The sequence below is a fragment of the Phoca vitulina genome, unplaced genomic scaffold, assembly GCF_004348235.1.
Source record: "Phoca vitulina isolate PV1807 unplaced genomic scaffold, GSC_HSeal_1.0 scaffold67, whole genome shotgun sequence".
Classification (NCBI taxonomy): domain Eukaryota; kingdom Metazoa; phylum Chordata; class Mammalia; order Carnivora; family Phocidae; genus Phoca; species Phoca vitulina.
The window spans coordinates 4,737,616-4,764,059 of record NW_022589770.1 but is presented as its reverse complement, the minus strand read 5'-3'; the positions used below and the strand labels follow the sequence as shown (position 1 = coordinate 4,764,059).

The following is a 26,444-nucleotide window of genomic DNA, read 5'->3' as shown; positions in this document are numbered from 1 at the left end:
CATATCTTGTGTAGTTTAAAATTTGAGTTTGCTGAAATGGGAGATACTATGTTTAGGTGGCCATGTTGTTTTGACAAGTGTTTTTTTTAAAGAACTTCTCCTCCTCAAAACGGACCTCCTCTGGTGATGGTTGCACAATTCTGTGAATATACTAAAACCTACTGAAGTGTACACTTCAAAAAGGTGAATATGTGGTAGGTGAGTTCTATCTCCATAAAGCAGTTATTAAAAAAATTCCCACCACACAAAATACTTTCATAGGTGCAAACTAATAGAATTTTAACTTATATTCACAGTTAAAACCAAGTGTTACCTTTAATAAACATTTAAAGCTTTAGAAATATGAAGTCATGTGTGAATTAAAAAATAACTTGTGTTCTTATTGAACAGTAATGGACGTTTGTTATGGGAACTTCAGAAACTACAAATAAGAAAAAAGACATTTTAGAAAATGTGTGGGGCTTTTAATAGTCACATCTAGCATGTATTCTATCCCTAAGCCTTCCCTATATTTAACTATGTCCTCGGTATCCATACTTTTCTTTCCAGCTTTCATTAGGAATAAATAGCTTTTCATGACCCCCTTAGGAAAACAACCAGATGTAAAAAATATCTTCTTATAAGTAGTTTAGTGAAAGCATTGCCCCCACCCCCCTTTGCCCCCCAGACTGCGAGAAGTGTCAGTGGAGGTGAACAATAACACCATTATCCAAAGAAATACAATACATATATTGCAGAGTAGCTTTGGATGTACAATCAGTTTGGGACTTTGTTGTAAAAATTAGCTTTAAAACATTTTGGCTTTAAGGTGAAAACTCAGAATCTTGGGCAGAATGGTGGCATCGATTCTCACCTAGGCAGAATATTCTGTCTTTTTAAAAACTCTTGTTATCATATTTAGCATTAGCTTTCTAACAGCTAAAATTGTTCACAACACAGTTTAAAGATAAATGCAGTATCAGGCTTTGAATTTTTTATTTTTTTTGGTAAATATTAAGACCTGAGTACAAAATGAGGGCTGTACTGTGGATTAAGTGAAATATCTCAAGGCTGTGCTGTTCTGATAACTGAACCTGAAGTGACCTTTCTCAGACACAATTACAGAGCTGTATGTTTTTCCTTTAATTTCATCAGGGGTTTAATTAGTATACAAATAAAACTTCCCTTATCTTCCTTTCTACCTAATTGGCTTGTCTTCGCTTCTATATGAAGTATGTGAAAGTGGGCTGTAATTAGGGTGACCGTGTTAACCTTTTTTCCTCAAATGTACTGTTGCCTAAAGGCCTCAAGGCCTAAAAACAGTGCTTTGGATTATTGCTTTGCAATCACTATGGCTGTCCCACAGGTTTTCTCATGAGCAGAAGGGCTTTGGGTGCTGCGGGTTCCCACTGCTTAACAGGATCTTCATTCTTCTCCCCACTAAATGTTTATTGATTATCTCACTGTTCCAGGCTCAGCCTCCAACAACTTAATATCAGGTGACAGTCAGGAGAGTTCTCCAAGTAATTAGAGTTGAGCATTGGGGGAACAATTAGGAGCAGAGTTATTAAACTTGATTTATCCTAGTCTCTCCTGAACGGTTTCTTGGATATCAGAACATCACACTTTCACAATCTACCCTGGTTGAGAAATTAGTGGTTAACCTGCTGCTTATCATTGTTGCCTTGCTGCCTAGGGGCACACCCTCTTGGTTTCAGTCATTCGGCTGGAAATATTAGAGTCCATAAAGTTTATGGTGGGTTTTAATTAGATAAACCTGAACAGGAGAAAAGAAAAGCTGAACTTAAAGTTTTATATAAATATGTAATATATACTATATTTTATATATGGTAAGGGTACACACGTATATACATTATACACACACATATAAATATGTTTTTCTTTCTTCGAACTCAGTGTTGAGATTTTTAAAGATTTCTCCTTCTATCATCAAAACCAAAAAAGGTGAATATTAGGGAAAAGACATAATATTGAACCACTTTTAATGTCTCGGTGTTTTGCGCACATCTTTATGAACCTTAGCACCCACTGATTTATATGGATTCCACTGTAATGTACCTCAACTTTTTAACAATGGGAATTCTGTGTCTATAAGTTATGGCACTATGAGTACTATCTCTTCATTTTCACAATAATGAAGTGTGACTTACACCGCTTTGTTTACACCACTTTTTGTTCATTTTCTGCAATTTCAGTCTTAGAATGGGCTAAGTTCAGCTATTCTGAGATAGGGCAAGCTTTAGGAGACTTTGGTGGCTCCCTGCCATTGTCCCTGAGAAATGAAAACGAAAGCCAGGGGAAAACAAGAAGATTTGGATATATAGTAGAAATTCGAATTCTGTGAGTTATATGGTCTTTGAAAGGATGGCGTAAGATTGCTGAAAAGTCAAGTGTGGTTTTGCGACGATGCCAGGGTCGTGGGTTTCTCTCAGACTGGACCGGTGAGCTTCACTGTGGACCAGGCTAGAGGCAGCACCCTGAGCACCCCTCACAAATATCCATCGCTAGTCGTGACAGTTACTGAGCAAGAGAGGTGGAATGGATTGGCACAAACCCATTATTTCTGTTGGAAAAAGAATTCGAACTTTATGCATAACTGGTAGTGGATCATTAGTTTTATCTTCATATCTGAAAAATAGCATTTTTTATTAACTGAAAGATGTCAGAAATACTAGCTTTAAAAGGACTCAAATGGATTTTACTTTTTTAAATCGAGAAATCTCATGATACTTCAATGCCTTTAAATATCTTAACATTGGCACAAAATCCCTGGGTTTAGCTTGGCCTTTAACAATCTATTCTTTGTTGTCTTTTTAAAGTTGGTTTGAATCAGTGACTTCTATAGTGGGATGTTCTTGATGATCTGTTAACATTGAAGATTAAAATAAAATATTATATCTAATAAGTAATCACCGTTTGCTTATTTTTAATTTTTTAAACTTACGTTTGTCTGTGGGCAGCTTGATTGTTTGAAAAGTGAAATACTGAATTTAAAAACTTTTACCATTTTAGAATACCTGATTTGACTGCTGATTGCATCCAATGTACTAGCATTTAGAGTGAGTTAACTGTTTTAGCTCTATGCAGGCTGTTTGAGTTTTCTATGCTACCTATTGTGAATGCATTATTTTAAACATGAAATTATAGCATTTTGGTTATTCTTAACTGGATATTTGAAGCATAGCAGTGGACATTAATGTGTGCCTAAACTCTGAGAAAGAAGAAGATATTATGTCTATGTAACCAATTGTTTAGGTCACTGTATAACAAATTTAGTTGAAAAACTAGTAAGCTCATATTCTAGAATTTCATAGGCAAAGGAATGAGCAAATTTTTAGTGCTAAGGGATCCTGTGATCCCTGTCTAGAAAATACTCCTTTAAATTGTGAGGTCTGATTCTATGACCTTTAGCCCTAAAGTTCCAAAATAGAGTCGTGCACTCACGTCTTGAAATTTTTGTGCTAAGGGAATATTTCAGATTAAAGCAAAGAGCAAAATATCAATCAACAGATTTTATACTTCTATGAGTAGAAAAATATTTATGGAACATAAATAATTCTGAATCCAAGTATTATTTGTAGCTTTCTCTGTTAGATGAAAGGTGTTAATCACATTTGTGTTGTTATCTTTGACATGCGAGTTACTTAATGGGAAGTAAATGAGTTTTACTATGGAGTCCAGTTATTTCACTGAGATGTCTATAGCAACCTGTTTTGGATCTATTCATAAATAAAGTAATGGTACTTTTCAATCTTGGGTTCCCCATTCTCTTGGTGTCCTTATCCACCTTCCCCTCACTCACATACATACTTTGTCCATATGCTAGTTCTTGTTTCGAATAGACTGTAAATTTCATGTGCTTTCTCCCCTGAAAATCTTTACTTCTTCATCATTCAAAGAAAAGGTGACTAAAGGTTTTCATAATCAGATGTTTTTTTTGCAAGAATAAAATGTATTTGCCCTTCAGTATTTAAAAAAAATAAAATAGTTGTATTTTGTAGCTAAATATTTTTCAAAATTTTATCAGAGCTATCATTTCTAGTTAGTATGTAAAATTTTTGCAGAAAATTTGTTAAACTTTGATGTGTAATGACCCAAGTCTGCTTCTCAGTCAGTCTGTATCCTTCTTTGTTTAATAGCCTATGGCATAAATTGAAGTTAATTATCAGGGCTGACAAGTAACTCTGTTTTCTGTCTGCTTGCAGAGTCTCTCCGAGGCAAAGATGGAGCTGAGAAGAAAAGATCAATCTCTGCGTCAGCTCAATAGACATCTCACCCAGCTGGAGCAGGACAAGCGTCGGCTGGAGGAGAACATCCACGATGCAGAGAGTGCCCTCCGTATGGCAGCCAAGTGAGCACTCGGACCTTGGGGAGATCACTTAAAACAGACAAAAGATCAATTCTTACTTTCATGCTCCGGGTTTTAGCCCTGGATAATACAGTGTTAGAAAACAAAAGTACAGCTGTCTCTCTTTGAAATTCTCTGATATATCCTCAAAAAAGAAAACTCTTAACTCAACATGCTAAATGTATATTTTATTGAGAAACCTTGGAAAGGTATTAAGTTTCTATATAACCTCGAATTATGTGTATTTTGGGCTCTGTTGTAGTGTTACACGTTTGAAACCATGATTTCATTAATATGAAATGGAATACTCTTTATTTAAAACTTTTTCATAGTTCCTTCTATCACATATTCCACATTCCCTTCTCCCCCATTGCCCCCCAAATTTTGCTTTGCATATGGTATACTAATATTGTAAGTAATATTTCCATAAAAAAATGCTAGTATATAATCAACATGTGTATCATAATGTCTTTTTAAGTGCAATAAAAACATACAGATCATGGAAAATTCATTTAATTTTATAGCTGTATATTCTAATATGTTCAATAGAAAAAATACACAGTTTTCAGAGTGGGCAGCTATAATAATGCGATGAGAATGTTTTTCCTTTTACCAGGTAATCAAGTTGACATACACTGTGAAGTTCAAATTGAACAGTTCTCTCTTGGGTATTTTTATTTGTTCCTCACATCAAATTTCATGGACTACTTTAAGACAGTCCTTTGTACAACAGCATGGCTTAAAGAAAATCTATTTATGGATTAAAGAACATCTAGTTTTAATAAACTCAGTATTTTCTGAATTTGGAATTCTGAGTCCCTGTAATTTTAAATATAAATATAAATATATATATTTACATATATATTACTTAAATTTTTTTTTTGAGACAATGTAGACTGTAAACTAAATCACAGAACAGGGGATCTGCCATCTAGGATATCCACAACTTTGCCACTGGGCTTGGGAAATTGCTCACACTAATGAAAAAATGAGTTTACACAAGGCCAAAATATTGGCAGGTTTGAATGCCCACCGGTAGTTTTCTGGAAAATCGTGAAGCTCCGTAATTTTGCACCTCCATATTAGGTATATGTGATTGTCAGTTTTTAAAAATATGAATTTGACTAAATCAGCTTTTTGTTGTCATTGTTGAGTCTTTTTCCTTATGGCAAGTGGAAAGCTTAGCCTAGGTTATTTCTAGTGCGTCTTGCAGCTCTGAAAATTCTTAGATGAATGGGAACAAGATTATAAAGTCTCCAGATTCATATTGTGTCTCCAAAACATTGCTGCTAATTCAGGAATCTGTACATGTCTATGATCTGTGACCATGGGCACATGTTCTTACAGCACGAAAGAAAGTTAATTTGAAATTTGGAGAGCTAATACATTATTTACAGCTTTCAATTTATAATTTACCATTAAATTTTTGTCTTCGGTATTTTAATCCAAACTTTTAATTTAGTTTTACTTTTACTGAAGTGTAGTTGGCATACAGTATTGTATTAGCTTCACGTATACAACATAGTGTTTCAACGTCTGTGTATAGTAAGAAGTGCTCACCACGTTAAATCTAGCTGCCATCTGTCACCATATAACATTGTTCTGATGTTAACTATTTTCCCTTTACTGTACATCGAAACTTTTTATTTCATTATTAAGGCCAAGTTCAATCTACAAGGCTGATAGAAGAAACTAGTAACTTCGCCTGTTTTTAGTCAAGGTCATAGAGGGTTTTTGTGCAATTATAACACAAAGAGCCTATGTAGAAAGGAAAATACTATTTTGCGTAGTATGGCCATTCAAAATGTATCTCCACCACTATGATTTTTAAAATCTCTTTCATTAGAAACCAAAAGAATGAAAGTTCTTTCTAGCACATTTTAAACCAATAATGTAATCATGGCTTCTTTTTTCTTTCTTTTTCACTTAGAAAAAAAATTTCTATTATTTATTTATTTTTTCGCTCTTTTATTTTTTTAAACCTTGAATATATCCTTAAGATTTTTTTCCCTCTCTAATTTATGGCAGGCAGTATAACTAAAGATAAGAGTTAAATGCAGAAATATACCAGTGAGTGTGGTTAGGTTTTGCACTTTTAGAAGGAGTACAATAACAACCAAACCTTATTTTTCAAAAATACCTACTTATACTAAAATGTGTAACAGTTGTTGTAAGACTTGGGTTTTACTAATACCTCATTTTAATTTTTTTTCTAGAGACAAAGAATGTGTTGCTAATCATATGAGAACAGTAGAAAATATGCTTCATAAGGTACTATAATTTTCCTTCAATATCATTCAACTTGTGTTAGGATGTTGTTTTCCTAGTCCTTAATTTTATTAACCTCAAGATATTTTAATTCATTTTGTAACTTTCTTTAAAAGTAAATTAACAAAAAGATCCTTCCAAATGACTAAAAGTTTGTATTATACGATGTGATATTTCATAACTTTCTTCAGAATTCACTTTATTTACTTGATAAAACTATAAAAATAGTGGTTTCTCCCAACTGGTATAATTACACTTGAGTTCTTTGTGGTCTTTGCTGACTGAACCAGAGGTCGTTATGACTCTTACATGTCTCATATGATAGAATGTTTACCACACTGTCTGACCTCTTACCACTCTCACACCTACTCTCCTATATATGGATATAGAGAGGAGCCATAGTGTATTGTGTTTGGCAGTACTTTTCAAGTTGTAATTTACCGTATTATAAGAATGTGTTCTTAAACTAGAAATTGAATATATTTAATAATACTCTATTATTTTCAAATTTGATTACTTCTGTATAAGTTAACATTTACTTTGTAGTGATGAGTAGCATTTAAGGATGTTATATTACTAAAAACTTAATGTATTAACTCACTGTATATTTTTTTAGCATTCCACAGTCAAAGATATGTTCATTTCATTATTTAAAAGTAGAGAAACATAATTTATGTGTGTCTATTATTGTTTAATAGACGATTTTTTGGAAATAAGGATACCTAGTACTTTTAAGATACGTGGAATTCATGAATGAATCATATTTATAGTAATTTTGGGCATCAAATTTATTATATAATATAGTTTTGTAAGTCACTTAAAAATACCCAAAAAACAAAGCCTTTTAAGCAGATATTAAATAAACATTAGCATACTAATATTTAATATATTTTAACATTTTAGAAACGCTAGCCCTCTATTTTTTCTTTAATTTTTAAAAAAGATTTTATTTATTTATTTGACAGAGAGAGAGCAAGAGAGCACAAGCAGGGGGAGCAGCAGAGGGAGAGGGAGAAGCAGACTCCCCGCTGAGCAGGGAGCCTGATGTGGGGCTTGATCCCTGGACCCTGGGATCATGACCTGAGCCGAAGGCAGCCGCTTAACCAACTGAGCCTCCCAAGCGCCCCTCTCTATTCTTTTAGATATTGAAAGTGACTAACATTATTTCATATCACCAAAAGCACTTTCAAAAAAATCTCATATTCTGAATGCTATGTTTTAAAGTAGTATTGTTTGAAACTGTGATTTCTCCCCCTCCCCACTTAAAAAAGTTTAGTCAGTCAGTATAGTTTAAACACAGTCACATCAAATCCATATATGCTAGAAACCTGAAATTTGACTTGTAGGAAAAGAGACATCTTTGGTTAGAATTTTTTGCACTTGGTGAGACCTTTGATAGGAGAAATCAGTTATGTTGTATGTATGGCATACCTTTATATACGGTTAATATTGCCTTGAAATCCAATTGTTTGTTCGTCTTCCCAGCTACAGGAAAAAAATGTTGGATGACAGCTCCCTTGAGGAAGGGACTTTGACGTCAGACTGTCATCAGTGTGGAATACAGATGTTGTGCCTTATCCTTTCATTATGAGAATGGAACGATATGTATTTTAAATATAATCAAGACTGACTGCAATAGGACAATTATAATCATATAGTTCTTCGGTTGCAGTTCATCTTTCGATTTTTGTGTCATATGGAAAGAAAGAATCTTTAGAATTGGCCTAGAGCCACTGTAGATTTACTTTTGGTTTATGGCTTTTTTCCCCTTCAGATTTAGTAGTTAATTATTTTGATTAATACTTCTGGAAATTTCTATTTATATAGTGGTTTCAAAATTATCAGTTACTTTTCAAGCTTGAAGTGAAAATTTAGGAAAGGCTAATTGATTGTTGGCCTAATTCTCTTTTCTGTGAAGTTTGGGTGAGGATGAATGGGTGCTGTGAAATGGCCCAGAGAGTCACTCTGAGCTCTCAGGGAGATGCCGCCAGCTGGTCCTCATGCCAGCTTTTGCAGGTTTATTTTTCTGGCCACTCAGACTGTGCAGAGGCATTTTGCCATTTTGGAGAAACTGGGCATAGTACAGAAGGAGGATCTAGGCTCTTTCATGGTAAAAATGGTTGTGGTTACACCCAGACTCTTCAGTCCAGTTTATTGTACATAGCCAAATAGTATAGCTATTTATATATCTTAAGCACACGTGTTTTCAAGATTTGCACCAGTTGTTCTAGAATAAAATTAACTTCTACCTGCTGAATTAAATTTTAATACTAATACAACTTCTAACACAATGATCAAATAGAAAGAACTTGTTTTCATGAAGACATTATTTCTTTTTTTCTTTTCAATGACTTATTTATTTTAGAGAGAGCAAGAGAGAGAGGGTGGTGGGGAGGGGCAGAGGGAGAGGGACAGAGAGTCTTAAGCAGACTCCACCCTGAGTGTGGAGCCTAATGCAAGGCTTGAGCTCACGACCCTGAGATAATGACCTGAGCTGAAACCCAGAGTCAGAAGCTTAACTGACTGCGCCACCCATGTGCCCCTAGACATTATTTCTTTTCTTGCATTTTAAAGAACTTAAACTTTTGGAGAACTTAAATGTTTGGGGTTTTTTTGGAAAAGCAATTACATTTTATTGATATTTGTTAATTTTTTTAAACTTTGAGTATAGTTGACACACAATGTTACATTAGTTTCAGGTGTACAACATAGTGATTTAACAAGTCTATATGGAATGTTATACTCACCACCAGTGTAGCTACCATCTATCACCATAAAATGCTATTACGATATTAACCTACTATATTCCCTATGCTGTGTCTTTTATTCCTGTGACTTTTTCATTCCATAACTGGAATCCTGTATTTCCCACTCCCCTCATCTCTTGCCAGTTTTATTCAACATAGTACTAGAAGTCCTAGCCACAGCGATCAGACATGAAAAATAGAGGCATCCATATTGATTGAAGTTAAAAGAAGAAGTTAAACTATCACTATTTGCAAATGACCTGATACTATACATAGAAAACCCTAAAAACTCCACCAAAAAACTATTAGAATAAATGAATTCAGTAAGGTTGTAGGATACAAAAATAATACCCAGAAATCAGTTGCGTTTCTATACACTAATAATGAAGTAGCAAAAAGAGAAATTAAGAAAAGAACACTGTTTACATTTGCACCAAAAAGAATAAAATACCTAGGAGTAAACTTAACCAAAGAGGTAAAAGACCTGTACTCTGAAAACTATAAAACACTGATGAAAGAAACTGAAGGTGACGCAAACAAATGGAAAGGTATTTCATTCTCATGGATTGGAAGAATTGATACTGTTAAAATGTCCATACTACCTAAAGCAATCTATAGATCCGATGCCATCCCTATCAAAATACCAACATTTTTCACAAAACTAGAATAATACTGAAATTTGTATGGAACTACTAAAGACCCCGAATAGTGGAAGCAATCTTGAGAAAGAAAAATAAAGCTGGAGGTATCACAATTCCAGATTTCAAGATATATTTGTTTGTCTTTAAACTTGATACATTACCGTCAACTTTTCAAATCCTGAAATTGCATTATACAAAGCAGTTGACTGGATATTATTTTTTAAATCCCATTTGGGACTGATACTACTATTTAATAAAGAAGGCCAGTCATTTTCATCTAAAAACATATACCTCATTTCAAAGAAACAGATGTTTTATTTTAATTATATGTAAATATATATGTAATATATTACGACTTTTTAATGTAGGTCAGAAGTTAACTTTTTATTAAGAAATTTTTTGGGCTAATTTTAGGTTATTGGGGTTAAGAAAAATAACAAGAGAAAACAAAATCATAATTTTCCATGAGGTGCATTTTTTATACACATGCTTCTTTATTTAGTTGAATTCTCAACTGTTTTGAAAAAAACAGAACTATTCTCTAAAAAAAAAATCACCATTTTAGCCATTTTAAAGTGTGCAATTCAATGGCTCTCAATGCATTTACAGTGTCATGCCACCATCACAGCTATGTTTTCAGAATATTTTCATCACCTCAAAGAGAAACCCAGGAGCCATTAAGCAGTCACTCCTATACCCTCTTATTCCATTCTATGTGTTGTCTTTTTACTTTCTCGATAATGTCCTTTGATGGACAAAAGTTTTTTAACTTTGATGAAGTACATTTTTTTTCTTTTGTTGATCATGATTTTGATTTTATATCTAAGAATACATTGCCAAATTGCAGGTCATGAAGAAATCCCCTGTGTTGTGTCCAAAGAGTTTTATAGTGTTAACTCTTATATTTAGGTTTTAGTCCATATTGAGTTAATTTTTGTATATGGTATAATTCAAAGACTGAATTTCATTCTTTTACATGGCTATCCAGTCATCCTAGCACCGTTTATTTATTTAGTTTTCCAAATATTTTATTTATTTATTTGAGAGAGAGAAAGAGCACACGCACAAGCAGGGGGTGGGAGTTGGGAAGGGGCAGAAGGAGAAGGAGGATCCCAGGATCCTGAGATCACGACCTGAGCCGAAGGCAGATGCTCAACCACCTGAGCCAACCAGACGCCCCATCCCAGCACCATTTATTAAAAAGACTTTTCTTGGGGCTCCTGGGTGGCTCAGTCATTAAGCGTCTGCCTTCGGCTCAGGTCATGATCCCAGGGTCCTGGAATTGAGCCCCGCATCGGGCTCCCTGCTCAGCGGGAAGCCTGCTTCTCCCTCTCACACTCCCCCTGCTTGTGTTCCCTCTCTCGCTGTGTCTCTCTCTGTCAAATAAATAAATAAAATCTTAAAAAAAAAAAAAAAAGAAGAAAAGACTTTTCTTTCCCCCATTCGGTACCTGTGTTGAAAATCTGTTGACTATAGATGTTTGGTTTTGTTTCTGGGCTGTCAATTCTGTTTCATTGATCTATATGTTGTCTATCCTCATATATCAGTACCACACACTGTTTTGACCACTGTAGCTTTGTAGTAAATTTTGAAATTAAGAATTTTAAGTCTTCCAACTTTGGGGTTTTTTTTCAAGATTTTTTTTGACTTTTCAGGGTTCCTTGTAATTACATATGAATTTTAGGATCAATTACATATGATTTTAGGATATGAAGAAGAAGGCAATTGGAATTTTGATAGTATTTCCATCTTAATATTAAGTCTTGTAATCCATGACATTGAATATCTTTCCATTTATTTAGATCTTCTCTAATTTTTTTCAACGACTTTTGTAGTTTTCAGTGTGTAAGTTTTATACCTTCTTGCTTAAATTTATTCCTGAGTATTTTATTCTTTGTGATGCTGTTGTAAGTGAAGTTATTTTCTTAATTTCATTTCTTGGTTCTTAATTTCTAGCATTTAGAAATATGACTGATTTTTATATGTTGCTTTTGTATCCTGCAATTTTGCTAAATTTTTTTAGCTCCAATAATTTCTTTTGAGGATTCTTTAGGATTTCCTATATGTAAGATCATGTCATCTGCAAATAAAGATAGTTTTACTTCTTTCTTTCTGGTTTGGATGCCTCGTTTTTTGTTGTTGTTTATTTTTGTTTGTTTTATTTATTTATTTATTTTTTGGTCTAATTGCCTGGCTAGTACTTCTAATCCTGGCAATGAGATGACAACAGATATCCTTGCATTCTTCCTAATCTTAAGGGAAAAGCTTTCAGTTTTGTGCCATTAAGTATGATGTTAGGAGCATGTCCTTCATCAGATTAAGTTCTTTTCTGTTCCTAGTTTTTTGAATTTTTCTTTTCATGAAAGGTTATTGGGTTTTGTCAAATGCTCTTTCTATATCATATGAAATGATTTTTTTTTCAGTTTTCATACTATTAATATTGTGTACTACATAGATTCATTTATGTATGTTGAGCCATCCTTGCATTCTTGTCATACATACCACTTGGTTATCATGTATAATTGCTTGAATATGTTGCTAGATTCAGTTTGCTAGTATTTTTTTTTTTTTTGAGGATTTTGTGTCTATGTTCATATGGGATATTGGTCTACAGTTTTCTTGTGATATCTTTGTCTGGCTTTGATATCAGAGTAATACTGACCTCTAGAATGAGTTAGGAAGTGGCCCTTCCACTTCAGTTTTATTTTTGGGAGAGTTTGAGAAGGATTGGTGTTAATTCTGTAAACATTTGGTAAAATTTACCAGTGAAGCTATCTGGTCCTGGGATTTTCTTTGTTGGAAGTTTTTTGCTTATTTATTAATTCTTTTTCCTTGTAATAGATTTATTCATATTTTCTGCTTCTTTTTAAGTCCATTTTGGTGGTTTATATGTTTCCAGGAATTTGTTTAGTTTATCTAGGTTATCTAATTTGTTGACATACATTGTTCATTTTCTTAGTATTGTTTTTATTTCTGTAAGGTCAGTAGTAGAATCCTCACTTTCTTTTCTGATTAGAGTAATTAATTAATCTTTTTTTTTTCTTGGCAAGTCTATTTAAGGTTTGTCAGTGTTGTTGATCATTCCAAGGAACCAAATTTGGTTTTCTTAATGTCCTCTGTTATTTTCCTAGTCTCTATTATCTCTGCTCCAATCTTTATTATTTTCTTTCTTTTGTTTGCTTTGGGCTTAGTTTGCTCTTCTTTTTCTGTGTCCCTCAGGTAGAAGATTATGTTATTGCTTTGAGATCTTTCTTCTTTTTTAATGTAAGCATTTGCAGCTAAAAATTTCTGTGTGAGCCCTACTTTCATTGAAAACTGTGTTTAGTATGTTATGTTTTTGTTTTCATCTGTCTCAAAGTATTTTGTAATATCCCTGTGATTTCATCTTTGACCTATTCATTATTTAAGAGTGTGTTGTTTTATTTACAAAATATTTGGGCATTTTCCAAATATTTTTTGCTATGGCATTCTAATATAATTCTGTAGGGTTTGAATAGCTACTTTGCTTGATATCAATTCTTTTAAATTTAAAGTTTGCAGTATGGCTCAGAATATGGTCTGTCTTGGTGAATGTTACATGTACATTTAAAAAGAATGTGTATTCTGCAGTTGTTGTGTAGAATATTCTATAGATGTCTATTAAGTTGATTTACACTGCTGTTCAAGTCTTCTAGTTCCTTGGGTATCTTTTGTGTAGTTCTATGCATTAATGAAGTGCAATTTTGAAGTCTTCAACTATTATTGTTGAACTATTTCTCTGTTCAGTTTTGTCAGAGTTGTCTTTTAAATTATATAGAAAAAAAAGAGGAGTTACAAATCAAAACTACATTATTACTGACTTTTATATATACTTGTGCAGTTTCCTTTACTGGTGATCTTTATTTCTTCATGTGAATTTGAGTTACTGTCTGTTGTCCTTTCATTTCAGGCTGAAGGACTCCCCTAGGACATTTCTCCTAGGGCAAGTCTAGGGGTAATGAACACCCTCAGCTTTTGTTTATCTGGGAATGGCTTAATTTCTCCTTCCTTTTTAAAAAATATTTTATTTATTTATTTTACAGATAGAGAGGAGAAAGAGTGAGTGGGGGGAGGAGGAGAGGGAGAGGGACAAGCAGATTCCATGCTGAGTGCAGAGCCTGACACGGGGCTTAATCCCACAACCCTGAGATCATGACCTGAGCTGAAATCAAGAGTTGGATGCTTAACCACCTGAGCCACCCAGGTGCCCCTTTCCTTCATTTTTGAAGAATATTTTTGTTGGATATAAAATTCTTGGTTGACAGGTTTTTGTCTCCTTTAAGCACTTTGAATATGTCAACCCCCAAATTTCTATTTGGTTCCTTTTTATGCTCTCTATCTCTTTATTTATATTTTCTATCTAGGAAGATATTGTTCTCATGGTTTCCTTTGGTTATTTGTACAGTTTCCTTTAACACTTTAAGCATATTTAAAATAAATGATTTAACATCATTGTGTGGTAAATCCAATGTTCAGGCTTCCTGAGTTCCTATTAGTTTCTGTTTTTCCTATGTATGAGCCATACTTTCTTATCTTTTTGCATACTTCATAACTTTTTGTTGAAAAGTGGATATTTTGAATAGTACAGTGTAGCAACTCTGGAAATCAGATTCTCCTCCTTCCCTGGTGTTGGTTGTTGCTGCTTATTCTAGTGGCTATTGTTTGTTCAGTGACTTTTCTGAACTAATTTTTTCAGTTTGTATTCTTTTTTAGAAAATATTTATTATTGAAGCATAGTTGACATACGATGTTATATTAGTTTCAGGTATATAACATAGTGATTTGACAATTCTGTACATTACTCAGTGCTCACCATGGTAAGTGGTCACTGTCACCGTAAAACATTATTACAATATAATTGACCGTATTTCCTATGCTGTACTTTTCATTTCCACGTAAAGTCTATATTCTTTGTCAAGTATGGCCTCTGCAATCTCTGTTCTGTTAACTTCATCGTCTGCTAGTGTTTCAACAGAGATTTCCTTAAATGCTGACTCAGGTGCTTTTCTCTTGATTAAGTTTTTGCTTGGTTGCTGTAAGCTTTCAGTTAGTTTCTAGAGTTCTGAAAAAGTTGATTCTGACAAATTTTGTCAGGGTACTCATTGCTTTTTTTTTTTTTCAGATTTTACTTATTTATGTGAGAGAGAGCAAGTGAGAGCACAAGAAGGGGGAGCAGCATGCAGAGGGAGAGGGAGAAGCAGGCCCCCCACTGAGCAGGGAGCTTGACTCAGGGCTCAATCCCAGGACCCCGGGATCATGATCTGAGCCAAAGGCAGACACTTAACCGACTGAGCCACCCAGGTGCCCCAGGGTATTCATTTTTGTGTGTGTGTGTGGAGGGACTGGTTTTTGGAGTTCCTTATTCCATCATTTTTGCTAACATCATTCCCTAAAGTCATATTTTTTTATTTTCCTAATAAATTTACCAATAGGTTTCTAATATTACTGATAATATAGACTCTCAGGAATTGATTTTTTTCTTTAAATTAAGAAGCTCTCCAAGCATGCTTTAGTATTTCTATTGTGAGAAAAAGACGAAAAGTACAATAATTATATTAGAATATAATTCTATCTAGATATAGATAATTCTATGTAGAATTATATTAGAATAGCTTTCAGGATAGGGCAATGACTAGATGTATAGGATAATATCTGAATTATTTAGGGTTAGGTATGAGAAAATTAAGTATTTATTGGGTGCTAACCAAGTGTTTAACCGAGAAATGTCTTGGTTTATTATAGCTGGGGGTGAAAGTAAGTAAATTTAGGTAAAATTGGAATGTAGAGAAGAATGAACTTTTTTTGTAGTCATTTTTTGTTATTGTTTAGGTAGCAAAATGGCTGGATTCTTGAGGCTTTTAGAGATTGCTTGAGTCCTACAAGTTTGGAAGGATTAACTATAGTGTTTCCTGTGTATGATTGTAGTGTACTATGAACTTTAAAGGTACCTCTGAACATTTAGGGAGCAGTCTTAGCTGCCTTTTCAGTACAATGTCTAAAAGATAAAACAGGAAGTCACAATCCAGAAGCCTCAAAAGACTCTAGAAGACCTTGTGTCTATAAACCTGTAAATTTATCAGGCTGAATGATACTGGACAATAGCTAGGAAGTCACAGGAGTTTTTGCTAATATCCTTTGAGATTCATTTCTACAGTAAAGTTACTTAAAACCTCTTATCCAATATTTAATATAAATAGTTGAGTTCTACAAATGTTTTTAAAGTGTATATTATATGCCAGGAGCTGTACCAGTCTTTGGAGAAACAAACAACCAAAAAAAAAAATATATATATATATATGCTATATATATATATATATAGCATAGTCCCTATATAGCATAGTCTTTTCCCTCAAGGCAGAGACACAGATAATTCCAGTATATCATGGTAAATACACATCCATAAGATGCAGTTTCACATCCGTGTAGACGGAGTTATTTGTCTATGAGAAATACTTAGAAAACCCACGGGTTGGCTGGAGGTTTCTTAGAAGAGAATTAATGCCTGGATAGGGCTTTGAAGTGTGAGGAAAGATGGGAAAGGCGTTCCAGCAGAGAGGATAGTGTGTGCGAGGAAGTGCATGGAAGCATGAATAGCCAGACATCCTCAGTTCAGCAGGAAGTGCAAGGAGAGTGCAAGAGAGGGGCTGAATGAGGCACTTGGAAGCCAAGTCATTGAAGTTGTTTTTCTTTTTTGGCCATCCTAAGACCCTTGGATCTTTATCATGGAGGCAGTGGGAGCAAACTAGGGTTTAAGCGAGGGACTGATATGGTCAGATTTCGGTACTGAATTTGGGCTCTGGAGGGCGTCTTTGCAGACCTGATATCATGAGTAATGAAGGTGGTTTTAAGAGCCATGGTTCTGTACACTTGATGAAAGCAGGAGAAGGTTGGACCAGGGTAGTGATGATAGGTGGTATTAGAGGGAAGGATGTGAAACTTATTTAGTAAAATGGTGAATGAGGATGAGAAAGGCAGGGGAGGATGACTCCCACGATGGGGCAGTGTGATTGGCTGATTGAAATGATGTTGGAAATACAAGAAGAGGAGCAGGCTTTTCTTTTTTTTTTTTTTTTGTAGGGAGAAGAAGGGAGACAATGGTGAGTTTTGCTTTGGAAATACCCAAGTTTGAGGTAATGTGGAGTGATCAGCAGGATATGTGAGTCTGGACCTAAGGGAAAAAGTCAGGCTAAAGATAAAGGTTTGAGATTGATTAACGTAATACTCTCTGGCAAAGAAAGAAGGCAGCATAGGCATTGACGGGAGAAACAGACATTATAGATAAATGGAAGGCTAACAAATGCATTTTGAGAGATTAATTATGCCACTAGAGTTTGGAGTCCTTGAGGGATGGAATTCTGTCTCCTTAATTTTTATATCCTCAATCAACATCTATCACAGGGCCTGGTACCCAGTAGGCACTTAATGAATGTTTGTTGAATGAGTCAAATTCTACCATCACCCAGTCCCTAAACAAAGCTGAAGCCATCTCTAGATTTCAATGGAGGTCTTGCTGATATTGATTTTTTATTTGATTGCTAAAAATAGCATGTGTATTTATTCTGCCTAATCAAAAGCTAGAGGAGAAAGCCTAAATTTGATTGTAAGAATGTCTCTAGGAAAGAGAGGTATGCTAGCAAGGAATTTACAGGGTGTAATAGTCCTGTTGCAACCTGTTTTTAGCTGGTTAGACTCCTATGAAGTAGAAAGCTGAGAACTTCTTTTGTTAGAGTGGATTGTGGAATAGATTAGAGTCAAACAGAATCTGACAGGTGAAGACACTGTCTTACCAAATCTTTAAACATGATTTTATAATCTTATCTTAAAGATGGTTAACTCAAATATTTGATAATACGTAGTTATCTTATGATTTTTAGTTTTCAGTGAATTTACAAGGGATAGAAACACCACAGAATAGCTTTTAATTTATAGAACTGACAGTATTTTAAAAGTCAAAATATGATTTAATGCATCTAAAAACCCAGTGGTGGTGACTTGTTAATGACTCTCTAAATGTTACTTGTGGTCTTTGACCTCCTCTGCATTCTTAGTTTCTGGACCCCGGGTCTGAGGATCAGCCGTGCAGGACATGCAGGTGTTAGCATAGTGGCTTGCTGACGACAACTGTCCATACAGCTGTCTTGTGTGTCATCATTCATATTGTTCAGTGTCGTTCTGACCTAGCCAAGCTGAAAATGGTACTCTGGCTCAAGAGGGATTTAAAAACCTTGACAAACTAAAGATAAGACACTACAGAATGTCATGTACGTGTGCTTAACAGGTTTTAGCCTAAACACATCTAAATAGCTAATTTCAGTTGTGCCTTGGCCTTTATCCTTTGGAATAATTTCCCCTCGGAAAGAAAACATCTCTGTGTGGAGGACTGTTAACAATTCATAAACTTATTTCTCTATTCTCAAGTATGGGTTTTGTGTTTGTTTAAATAGCTCAGGGGCCCAGTAATCTTGTGGGGTGCACTCTATGGTATGTAACCTACACCATAGATTGATCAAACTGTCTAGCGCCTTTATAAGATGTCCATGATCAAATCACCCTATCCTCCAGCTTGATAATTTGATTTGAGGGCTCCGTTTTTCAGATCCTTAATTGGGATGTAGCCAGCTTGATAATTTGATTCAAGAGATCCATTTTCTCGGTCCATAATTGGGATGTGACTATTAATGTGCGGGTGGTGGTGGTGGTGGATTTGTCCTCTTTTTCTGGTGACAGCAGCAGGCAGTCATGGGAGCATGCTGGCTCCGCTCCAGAGCTGTAGGTTAGGTTAAATAACCTGCCAGCAAGAGATGGCTGGTTTCTCACTTCCTTCTTTTCAAATGATGAGTGCCTGTGTTTGCTGCAACGTCAGTGGAGTGCCCGCTTCTGCGGAGCGCCAGGGTCTCCTTCCCATGGGTGTGGAGCACAGCAGGAATGGTTGCATGTGTCTTGGGACATCATAGCTGGGGAATCTTCCGTGTGAGATGGTGACACTGTATAAGGATGATTGCTGCGCAGGTAACTTGTCTCTCAGTGTAACAGTGTGTGTGTGTGTGTGTGTCAGGCCGTGGGAGAAAGAAAACATGAATGAATGAGAATGCCCACAGGCCCAGGGAAACTACTGAGGAAAATAAGGATGTTTGAATAATAGTCTCCATTACTTCTCACAAAACTACTTTTATGAAACTTACACATTTTTGCTAAGATTGCCAGACAAGGGACCAAGGCAAGGTAAAGCTAAAAAAAAAATAGCGTTGTTGTTTAGGTAGGGAAATGGAAGATTACCAAAATCCTAAGCGATTTCCCCAACTATTCATTATAGATATTAAGAGGCGTTGGGATTTGGTGCTAAGAGCACTGCACTCACCATCCCAATATTAGCGATGGTGATGACTGTTTCACAAGGTGGATGGCAGAATCAAGGGAGGTAGTGTGAAGAGTACTCTGAGAAGCATAAAGTACTTTTGGAAGTACCAGTGGTACTACTAATAGAAATGTTACTCTATCCATTTCATTAATTAAACAGTTAAGGAAAAGGTAATAGACAGAGGAAAATATCCATTCAGATGTAACTATTCGATCCATGAATGTTGTCTCCGTTGTGTTGACAAGCTTGAAGCCCTGCTTCTCTCAGTAGGCACATACCAGAGTCCTGGAGCTGCTAATGATCTTTTTTATCATATTCTCTCTTTCTCCTGCCTTGTAGAATTTGTGAGTTTGGAATGACATTCTTATTTGATCACATACTTTCTACGAGTCTCTGTATGCACAGCGTTTTTCTTGCTACCAGTGTTATTACAGAGTTACCTCTGGCTGGTGCCCTTCTCTGTCTATTTACAAAAGGCTCTCCAGTATGCCTATTCTACTTGTTTAACCAAATTTTATGTTGATTAGGTATTAGAGTACGTGCCAGGAAAGTTAGATCCAGTCATGTTGTATACCAGACTGCATAAAACTTGAAAATGTATCAGGAGATAGTACACTTATTTTATGAAACTCTTGGAAAAAAGAAGCCAGGAAGTGTCTGTGAAATGCAACCCTGTGTTACTGATAGAAGGTTGACCCGCTAGAAATTGTTCAGATATTCTCTGGTGAGATGTGGTTATTTAAAAAACTTGACAGATGGTGAAAAATACTGTCTTTCCTTCTATACCTTTAAGGCAGAGGATGACCAACACTTTCTGTAAAGAGTCAGATAGTAAATATTTTAGGCTTTGTGGACCATATGGTCTCTGTCTCAACTCTCCACTTCTGTCATGGTAGCAGGAAAGCAGCCAAAAAACAATAGGTAAATGAATGGGAGTCATGTGTTCCAATAAAACTTTATTTACAATAATATGCGGTGGGCTGGATTCGGTTCCCAGGCTGCAGTGTGCCAAGTACACACTGCTCTCTGGTGAGGAGGTTGAAAGATAGTGTGCAAGCCTCTCTAGGGTAGGATGAAAAAGAGAATAAAGAGAGAAGGGAAAGCCATAAGGAATCTGTGGTGGTGGAAGGAAGGGCAGAAGAGGGCGTGGGACAGAAGAAGGCAGGGATGTGGAAACAAAGTAGAACATGAACATGGAGTGATAAGAAAGGAGGTTACAGGAAATGCTGTAGAGGTCCCTCTACTTGATGACACCGTCAGTGTTGATTTTGAAGCAATGGATGCCACACTAGATTGGAGTAAGTAAAATTTTAGCCAGATCAAGGGTATGATGTGAAATCCTAATTATCACTTACTTTTCCCAGACGTTTAAGATTTGGGCACGTACATATCTTTTTATGTGATAAGCGTACCTGCATTTCCATCTACAATCCTACTGCTTCTTCCTTAGTGTCCTGATGGTGGAAACACAGCTAGTGCCACATTTCATAAGTGTGTGTGTGTGTGTGTGTGTGTGTGTGTTTTAATTTGGAACATTAGGTCCAGAGGGATTTATAGCTGTGCATGATGCAACATGCAGGTTCACGTTCTGAGAGTTGAGCAGTTTTTCCAAAAATGACTAATGTAATCTCATAGTTGATATGTCCACCAGGAATAGCTTTTTTTGTGCTATGGTGGGAGTATACAGAAAATTAGAAAACAGATTGGCGGCTTGTGAGTAAAGGCCAATCAGTGGAATAGGAACGTGGATCTTCTGAATCACTTCAATCTGGAACTTGAGTGTGAGGATAAAATAGATAGATATTTCATACCAATGTTTTGACTTCTTAGAAAGTTTCATTTATTTTTCTCTATCCACCTCTTGTTTCTCTTGTGTCTTATGGCATATCTGTTAGAAATATGTGCTTTCTGAAAGTATGTATTAGGAAAGGGAGAAATCAAACTACTTTCCTAAAAATCAAAATTTCAGAGTGTAGTAATGGAGGTATGTTTTCTTTATTCTTTGTCAAAATACTATGAAATTGAACAATTGTATAGAATATTATAAAAATGTATGCAACTTGGCAAATGAGATTTATATTGTGAAGTTGTATGAAAAAATTCGTTATATGTTAAGTATGAACTGTTACCCATTTTGAAGTAGAAAAATGTTATTATATATATTTTATCAGTCACAGCTATAAATAAATCACAGTGAAAAGGGTATAGAATTTTAATTAAAGGATGAATGACGATGTGCTGTAACAGAGTTAAAGACTGACTTTTGAAATTATAATTTCAAATTAATTTGAAATTTGAAATTATCATTTAATGTATAGAAAGGTGGCAATGGTGGTTTTAATCTTAGTTCACACTAAAATCTGTACTTTAAAAGGTGAGCCTACTTCTGTTAGGGAAAAAAGTGATTTTACTATTCTAATATTGTTGCTTCAGAATTCTTTTGACAGTAAAGAAATTTATTTTAGATTCTCATGTTTGAAAAGAATCATTTATATCCAATGGGCAGTGTTTCCCAAAGAAATTTCACTTATCTCTTTTCTGATTTTGGTTACTTTGTTCTCAGGCTGCCTGTTCTCTGTTTTTCATGAACAAATTTAATGCAATACGGGGAGAACCTTTTTTCTTACTGTTCTGGGTTGACTCTCTTTCCCGATTATCCTTGTTCACACCCTGAAATTCAGACTTGCTTTCTGCACTCTTCTGAGCAAGTCTCATCTTTCACCCTTCATGTTTTCCTGTTCCTTGTCACCTTCCCTTCCTGCTTCTTTGCTGCATGGTTGTAATTTTACTTGTCCTGTGTCACTGTTTTGTCTTCTCTCAACATACTGCTTTCACTCCTTCACACCCCTGAAGATAAAAGAATTCCTAGCCGATCCTTTTTCAAGAGTGAGAAAAAACTTTTCCTAGAAATATTTGGAGAACATTTTGGGTGCCTTCTCTCAAAGTCCTGGCTTAATTTAAAAGTGGAATCAACTCTTAAAGTGTAGTAGAAATATTTGTGGTATTATATCTGTTACGTAGCACTATCTCTTGATGGCACTGTCCACAATCTCAACACATCATTTATAATTAAATGAAAGTATTAACACATGCATATTCAAATAATGTTGTAATTATGATGCCCATTATTCGATTTAGCAAAATAATGGCATTTTGAGGTTTCCCCCCCATCTAATATAAAGAATGATTTAACTTGGCAAATTAAATAATGTTGTAGTGAGAATGTTAATTTGATGAGAAGTCACAGGTTTAACTGCCAAATGCCCCAGCTTAATATTGTTCAGTGAGTTTATTTAGAGACTATAAAATGTGGCTTACTGTTCCTGTATGTCAAGCTTCACAGTTGAAGTCTGGTGCCTGATAATCATCGGGTTCAAGGACCTCCAGTGCTGGAACTGTGTTGTGGATTATACCTACATTGCTTATGGTCCTCCCTCCTCCTTTGCCCGTATTAGCAATCTGCTTTTGTACTTTGACTTCCAGGATTTCCCTAGTGAATTTTGTCACAGAAAAAAGAGAATCATCAATATCGCAGTTAAACTTGACTTTCAAAGCTAATAGTATCTCATTTGGGGGCTCAAATTTAATAAATTTTCTTTGATTCTGGGTGAGTTTTTAAACATCAAACAATGAATTGGCCAGGGTGCAGTAAAATATTTAGATCTATTGACTATGGTTCAGAAGGGTAGAAGGCAAAACACTAGTGGTTTGATGTTGATAAATTCTCAGTACCTTAATCCACATTAATGTTTTCTTTTATCTGAGTGTGCATTGGTGACCAAAAAAAGCAGGAGAAGGTATCCGTATATGTAAAATATAAAACCTAAAGCAAATATATTTGTAAAATATGATTTATTTTGTTATGTTAAGTAAGTTAAAAGCATTCTCATCCTGACTAAAGACTCTGGAGAGTATTTGTTAGAGATAAATACACATTCTGAATTGGGACTCCAGTGTGCATACAGTACTCACACCATTATAAAAATCGCATTACAGTGTATGTTTTATAGCATACACTTTGACATTCAGTTATTGACAGAAATTCTGCTCAACTTGGGAGTATAAAGATTTTTATAACCATAGATTAGCATGAACAATTAAAAATGTTGTCAGATGTTTGTGTGTGTTTGCTAGTATAAGGAAACCCTATGCAGTGTGATAGTTCATTCATAAAATAAGAAACAATTCAAACAGGCTTTAGAAGCTTCCCAAGTAGAATAGAAAAGCGAAGGAGAGGTTTTCGATCATGTACTGTTGCCAAGTTACATTCGAAGTTGCTCAGGGAAAAGTAGGGATATAGATACATATATTTGAGCAATTAGTGTTATTTTTTATAGGCTCCCATTCTTGACCTTTACTATTTCATCAAAAACACTTTTGATCCTGTGGCTTTAAGCTAGTTGCATAATATTTATCCAATATATGGTAGCAAAGAGATACATTTTTAAAACCAAGTCAGGGATAAGGAAAGTTAGAAAATATGCCTACGTATGAAATCTACTATCGTTAAACTATATAATTAAAAACGAAAGCTCACTGATCTTATGGAAAACTAAACTGTGAAAATCTTAAAGCTCTTACTAAGTTTGGGAATTAAAAATGAAAATAGATCTGTTTCTGAGCATTTTCTTTATCTATGTATAGTATATGGGGAGTAGTTTCTCATTTGTCCAGAAGGTGGCAGTGTAATATCAACTGCCTGTGATACTTACACTGGCTAGAGAATTTGGTATTTCTCCTGGATCTGTGATATGTTTGTATTGTTACCTTTCCGAATACTTAAAATATAGTACAAATACCACTGATTTTATTCGTTATCTTATTTAGAAGTTGCGTGACCGAGTTGGTTTACATGTATTTAATCGTTAAGACTCAAGTTTAGTAAGAAGGAAATGGGCAAATAAGCCTCTGACTGGTATATTTTTAAGTCTCCTTGTGTGTTGAGTATATTTGTTTTTATTCCAGGGTACATATTATTGAAGTTTTCTTTTCAAAGACTAACACCTAATAACTATCTTGTCTAATATATATTAGTTAATACCAGTTAAATGAAACATGTTATTAAGAAAGTGATAATAATTAGGAGATGGCTGTTTGTTTTCGATTTTGTGGATATTTTTTTCCTTCTTCCTTTTTTTCTTTTGAGGGTGGAACAGTGAAAAAAATAATTCAAAACCTCTTGATCAGAAGAGCTCCAGTGACTCTTCTTCCCTCCCTCATTTCAAGCAGGAGGATGCTTTTTCTTCTTAACATTCTCCCCCAGCACTCTGAATTAGAGATTTATTTGCAACGAAAAATCAATTAGTCCTAAATTTATTCATGGATTTCAGGTCCAGCGATCAATGCAAGTCCACTCAGTGGGCTCAAGGGGACCCAGTTCATCCCAGTTAATGTGTCTGAAGGGGAATTACCATTGATGCTGTTTTTTTCCCTTTAGGTCAGAGATCAGATCTCGCTGTCACGGACTGCGGCAAGTAGGAATGACTTCACCCTGCAGCTACCCAAACTGCACCTGGAGACCTTTGCAATGGAGGGGCTCAAGGGCGGGCCAGAGGTGGTAGCGTGCCAGGTTAGAGTCTAAATAACATTGTTTGCTCCTGAGACGTGTGAAAAAATAAATTGCACTAACTGGAGAGAATGAAGGCCTCCAAGTGTTGTGAATAACTTAAAGGAGATGCAAATAATTTCTCTTAATTTTTCTCCCACCGTGAAACACTGTTTCACAAATAATTGTTTTTTCTCACAGTCTCGAAATAGCCTATGAAATAATCTAGAGAAATATATATATATATATATTTTTTTTTTTTTACCAAGGAAAGATATGTGTTTTATAGCTAAGTACAGTATGTAAAGAACATGCTTTCCTGTCAGCAGAGGACAATAAGACACTAGGCTGTTATCTCTTTAAGCCCGTCTCAATTTGTAGCGCTTATTGTTTTAAAATAAATCACTTTCGATAAAATTATCAGGAGAGATATTTGAAAATTTTCAATGCTAATTCCAGAGTAGAGCCAACATTTCGTATGTGGCAATGTAATTTAAGCAACTGTGGAACCAAACTGTACTTTGCATTGAAGAGGATTTATTTACTCTTAATTTTTAGTTTTAATGAACAGCATAATAATGTGCAAACTGGGTTATTTCATTTATAAAACTCAAAGCTCCAAATCGTGAACCCCCAAGTAACTTTAAAATAAACTTAATAAAGAAAATCTTTTCAGAAACATACTCATTTTCAGATGCTGCAGATATCTTTCTAATCGAGGCTCCTACTGGGTTATTGTGAGCATTTTTTTTTCCTTAAGGTTAGGACAGTTTTTTAATTGGACAAAACAAAATTCGATATGTGCTTTATTCACCTTTTAATGCCCAATATGCCTTTATTAGAGAAACCTATCAACATTATGTAAACTGTAGGAAGCCTGATACTTCAAAAGAGCTTGTTCTTGTTCAGTAGCAGTCCAGATTTGTCAGTGTATCTAAAAGAGAAGTATCTCCTAAAACTCAGTTTCTGTTTCACATTTTGAGGTTTAAAATAAACTTTATCATTCTTTAGTTTATGACCCCGTGAAATTTTAATTTTGTACAAAATTAATGTCAGTCCAAGTGGGGCTATGTTAATTTTTTCTACTTGCTCCATAACCTAATTTAATTTGTTATTAGTACCCAAATTAATGCTCTACAAAGAAAAACACTCATTTTCTCTCATTAGATTGTCCACCAATATATTTAAAATATATATGTGATTTAAAACTAAGCATAAAATACTTTTATTTTCAGTTATAGGCTAAAATATTTTTATTTTCAGTTATAGGCTAGAATACTGTACCATTATTTAGTACAAGATTAAGATGTACATTTTAAATTTGATTACCATTATTTATGAATTCATTGTAACCACAAATACAATGTGATTTCAGATTTTTCTAGTGGCTGTAAAAGAATCCTTTACTTGGCTATCTTGATTCACAATCTCAGAGGGCTTAGTACTCGTCATAATTCACAAATAAAGACTTCCCCTGTAGATCTGGGTAATTTGGAAAGAGACTGATCCTCAGAATGCC

General features: G+C 34.9%; 1 protein-coding gene across 1 annotated transcript in view; it reads left to right on the top strand.

Moving 5' to 3' along the window:
* The window catches only part of CCDC171 (coiled-coil domain containing 171), a 317,703-nt gene that overhangs the window by 223,682 nt on the left and 67,577 nt on the right, over window positions 1–26,444 (top strand). Inside the window, exons 22-24 of the mRNA XM_032392436.1 lie at window positions 4,206–4,351; window positions 6,565–6,619; window positions 24,818–24,949. Coding sequence (XP_032248327.1) covers window positions 4,206–4,351; window positions 6,565–6,619; window positions 24,818–24,949 — 333 coding nt within the window. The remainder of the gene's footprint in view (window positions 1–4,205; window positions 4,352–6,564; window positions 6,620–24,817; window positions 24,950–26,444) is intronic.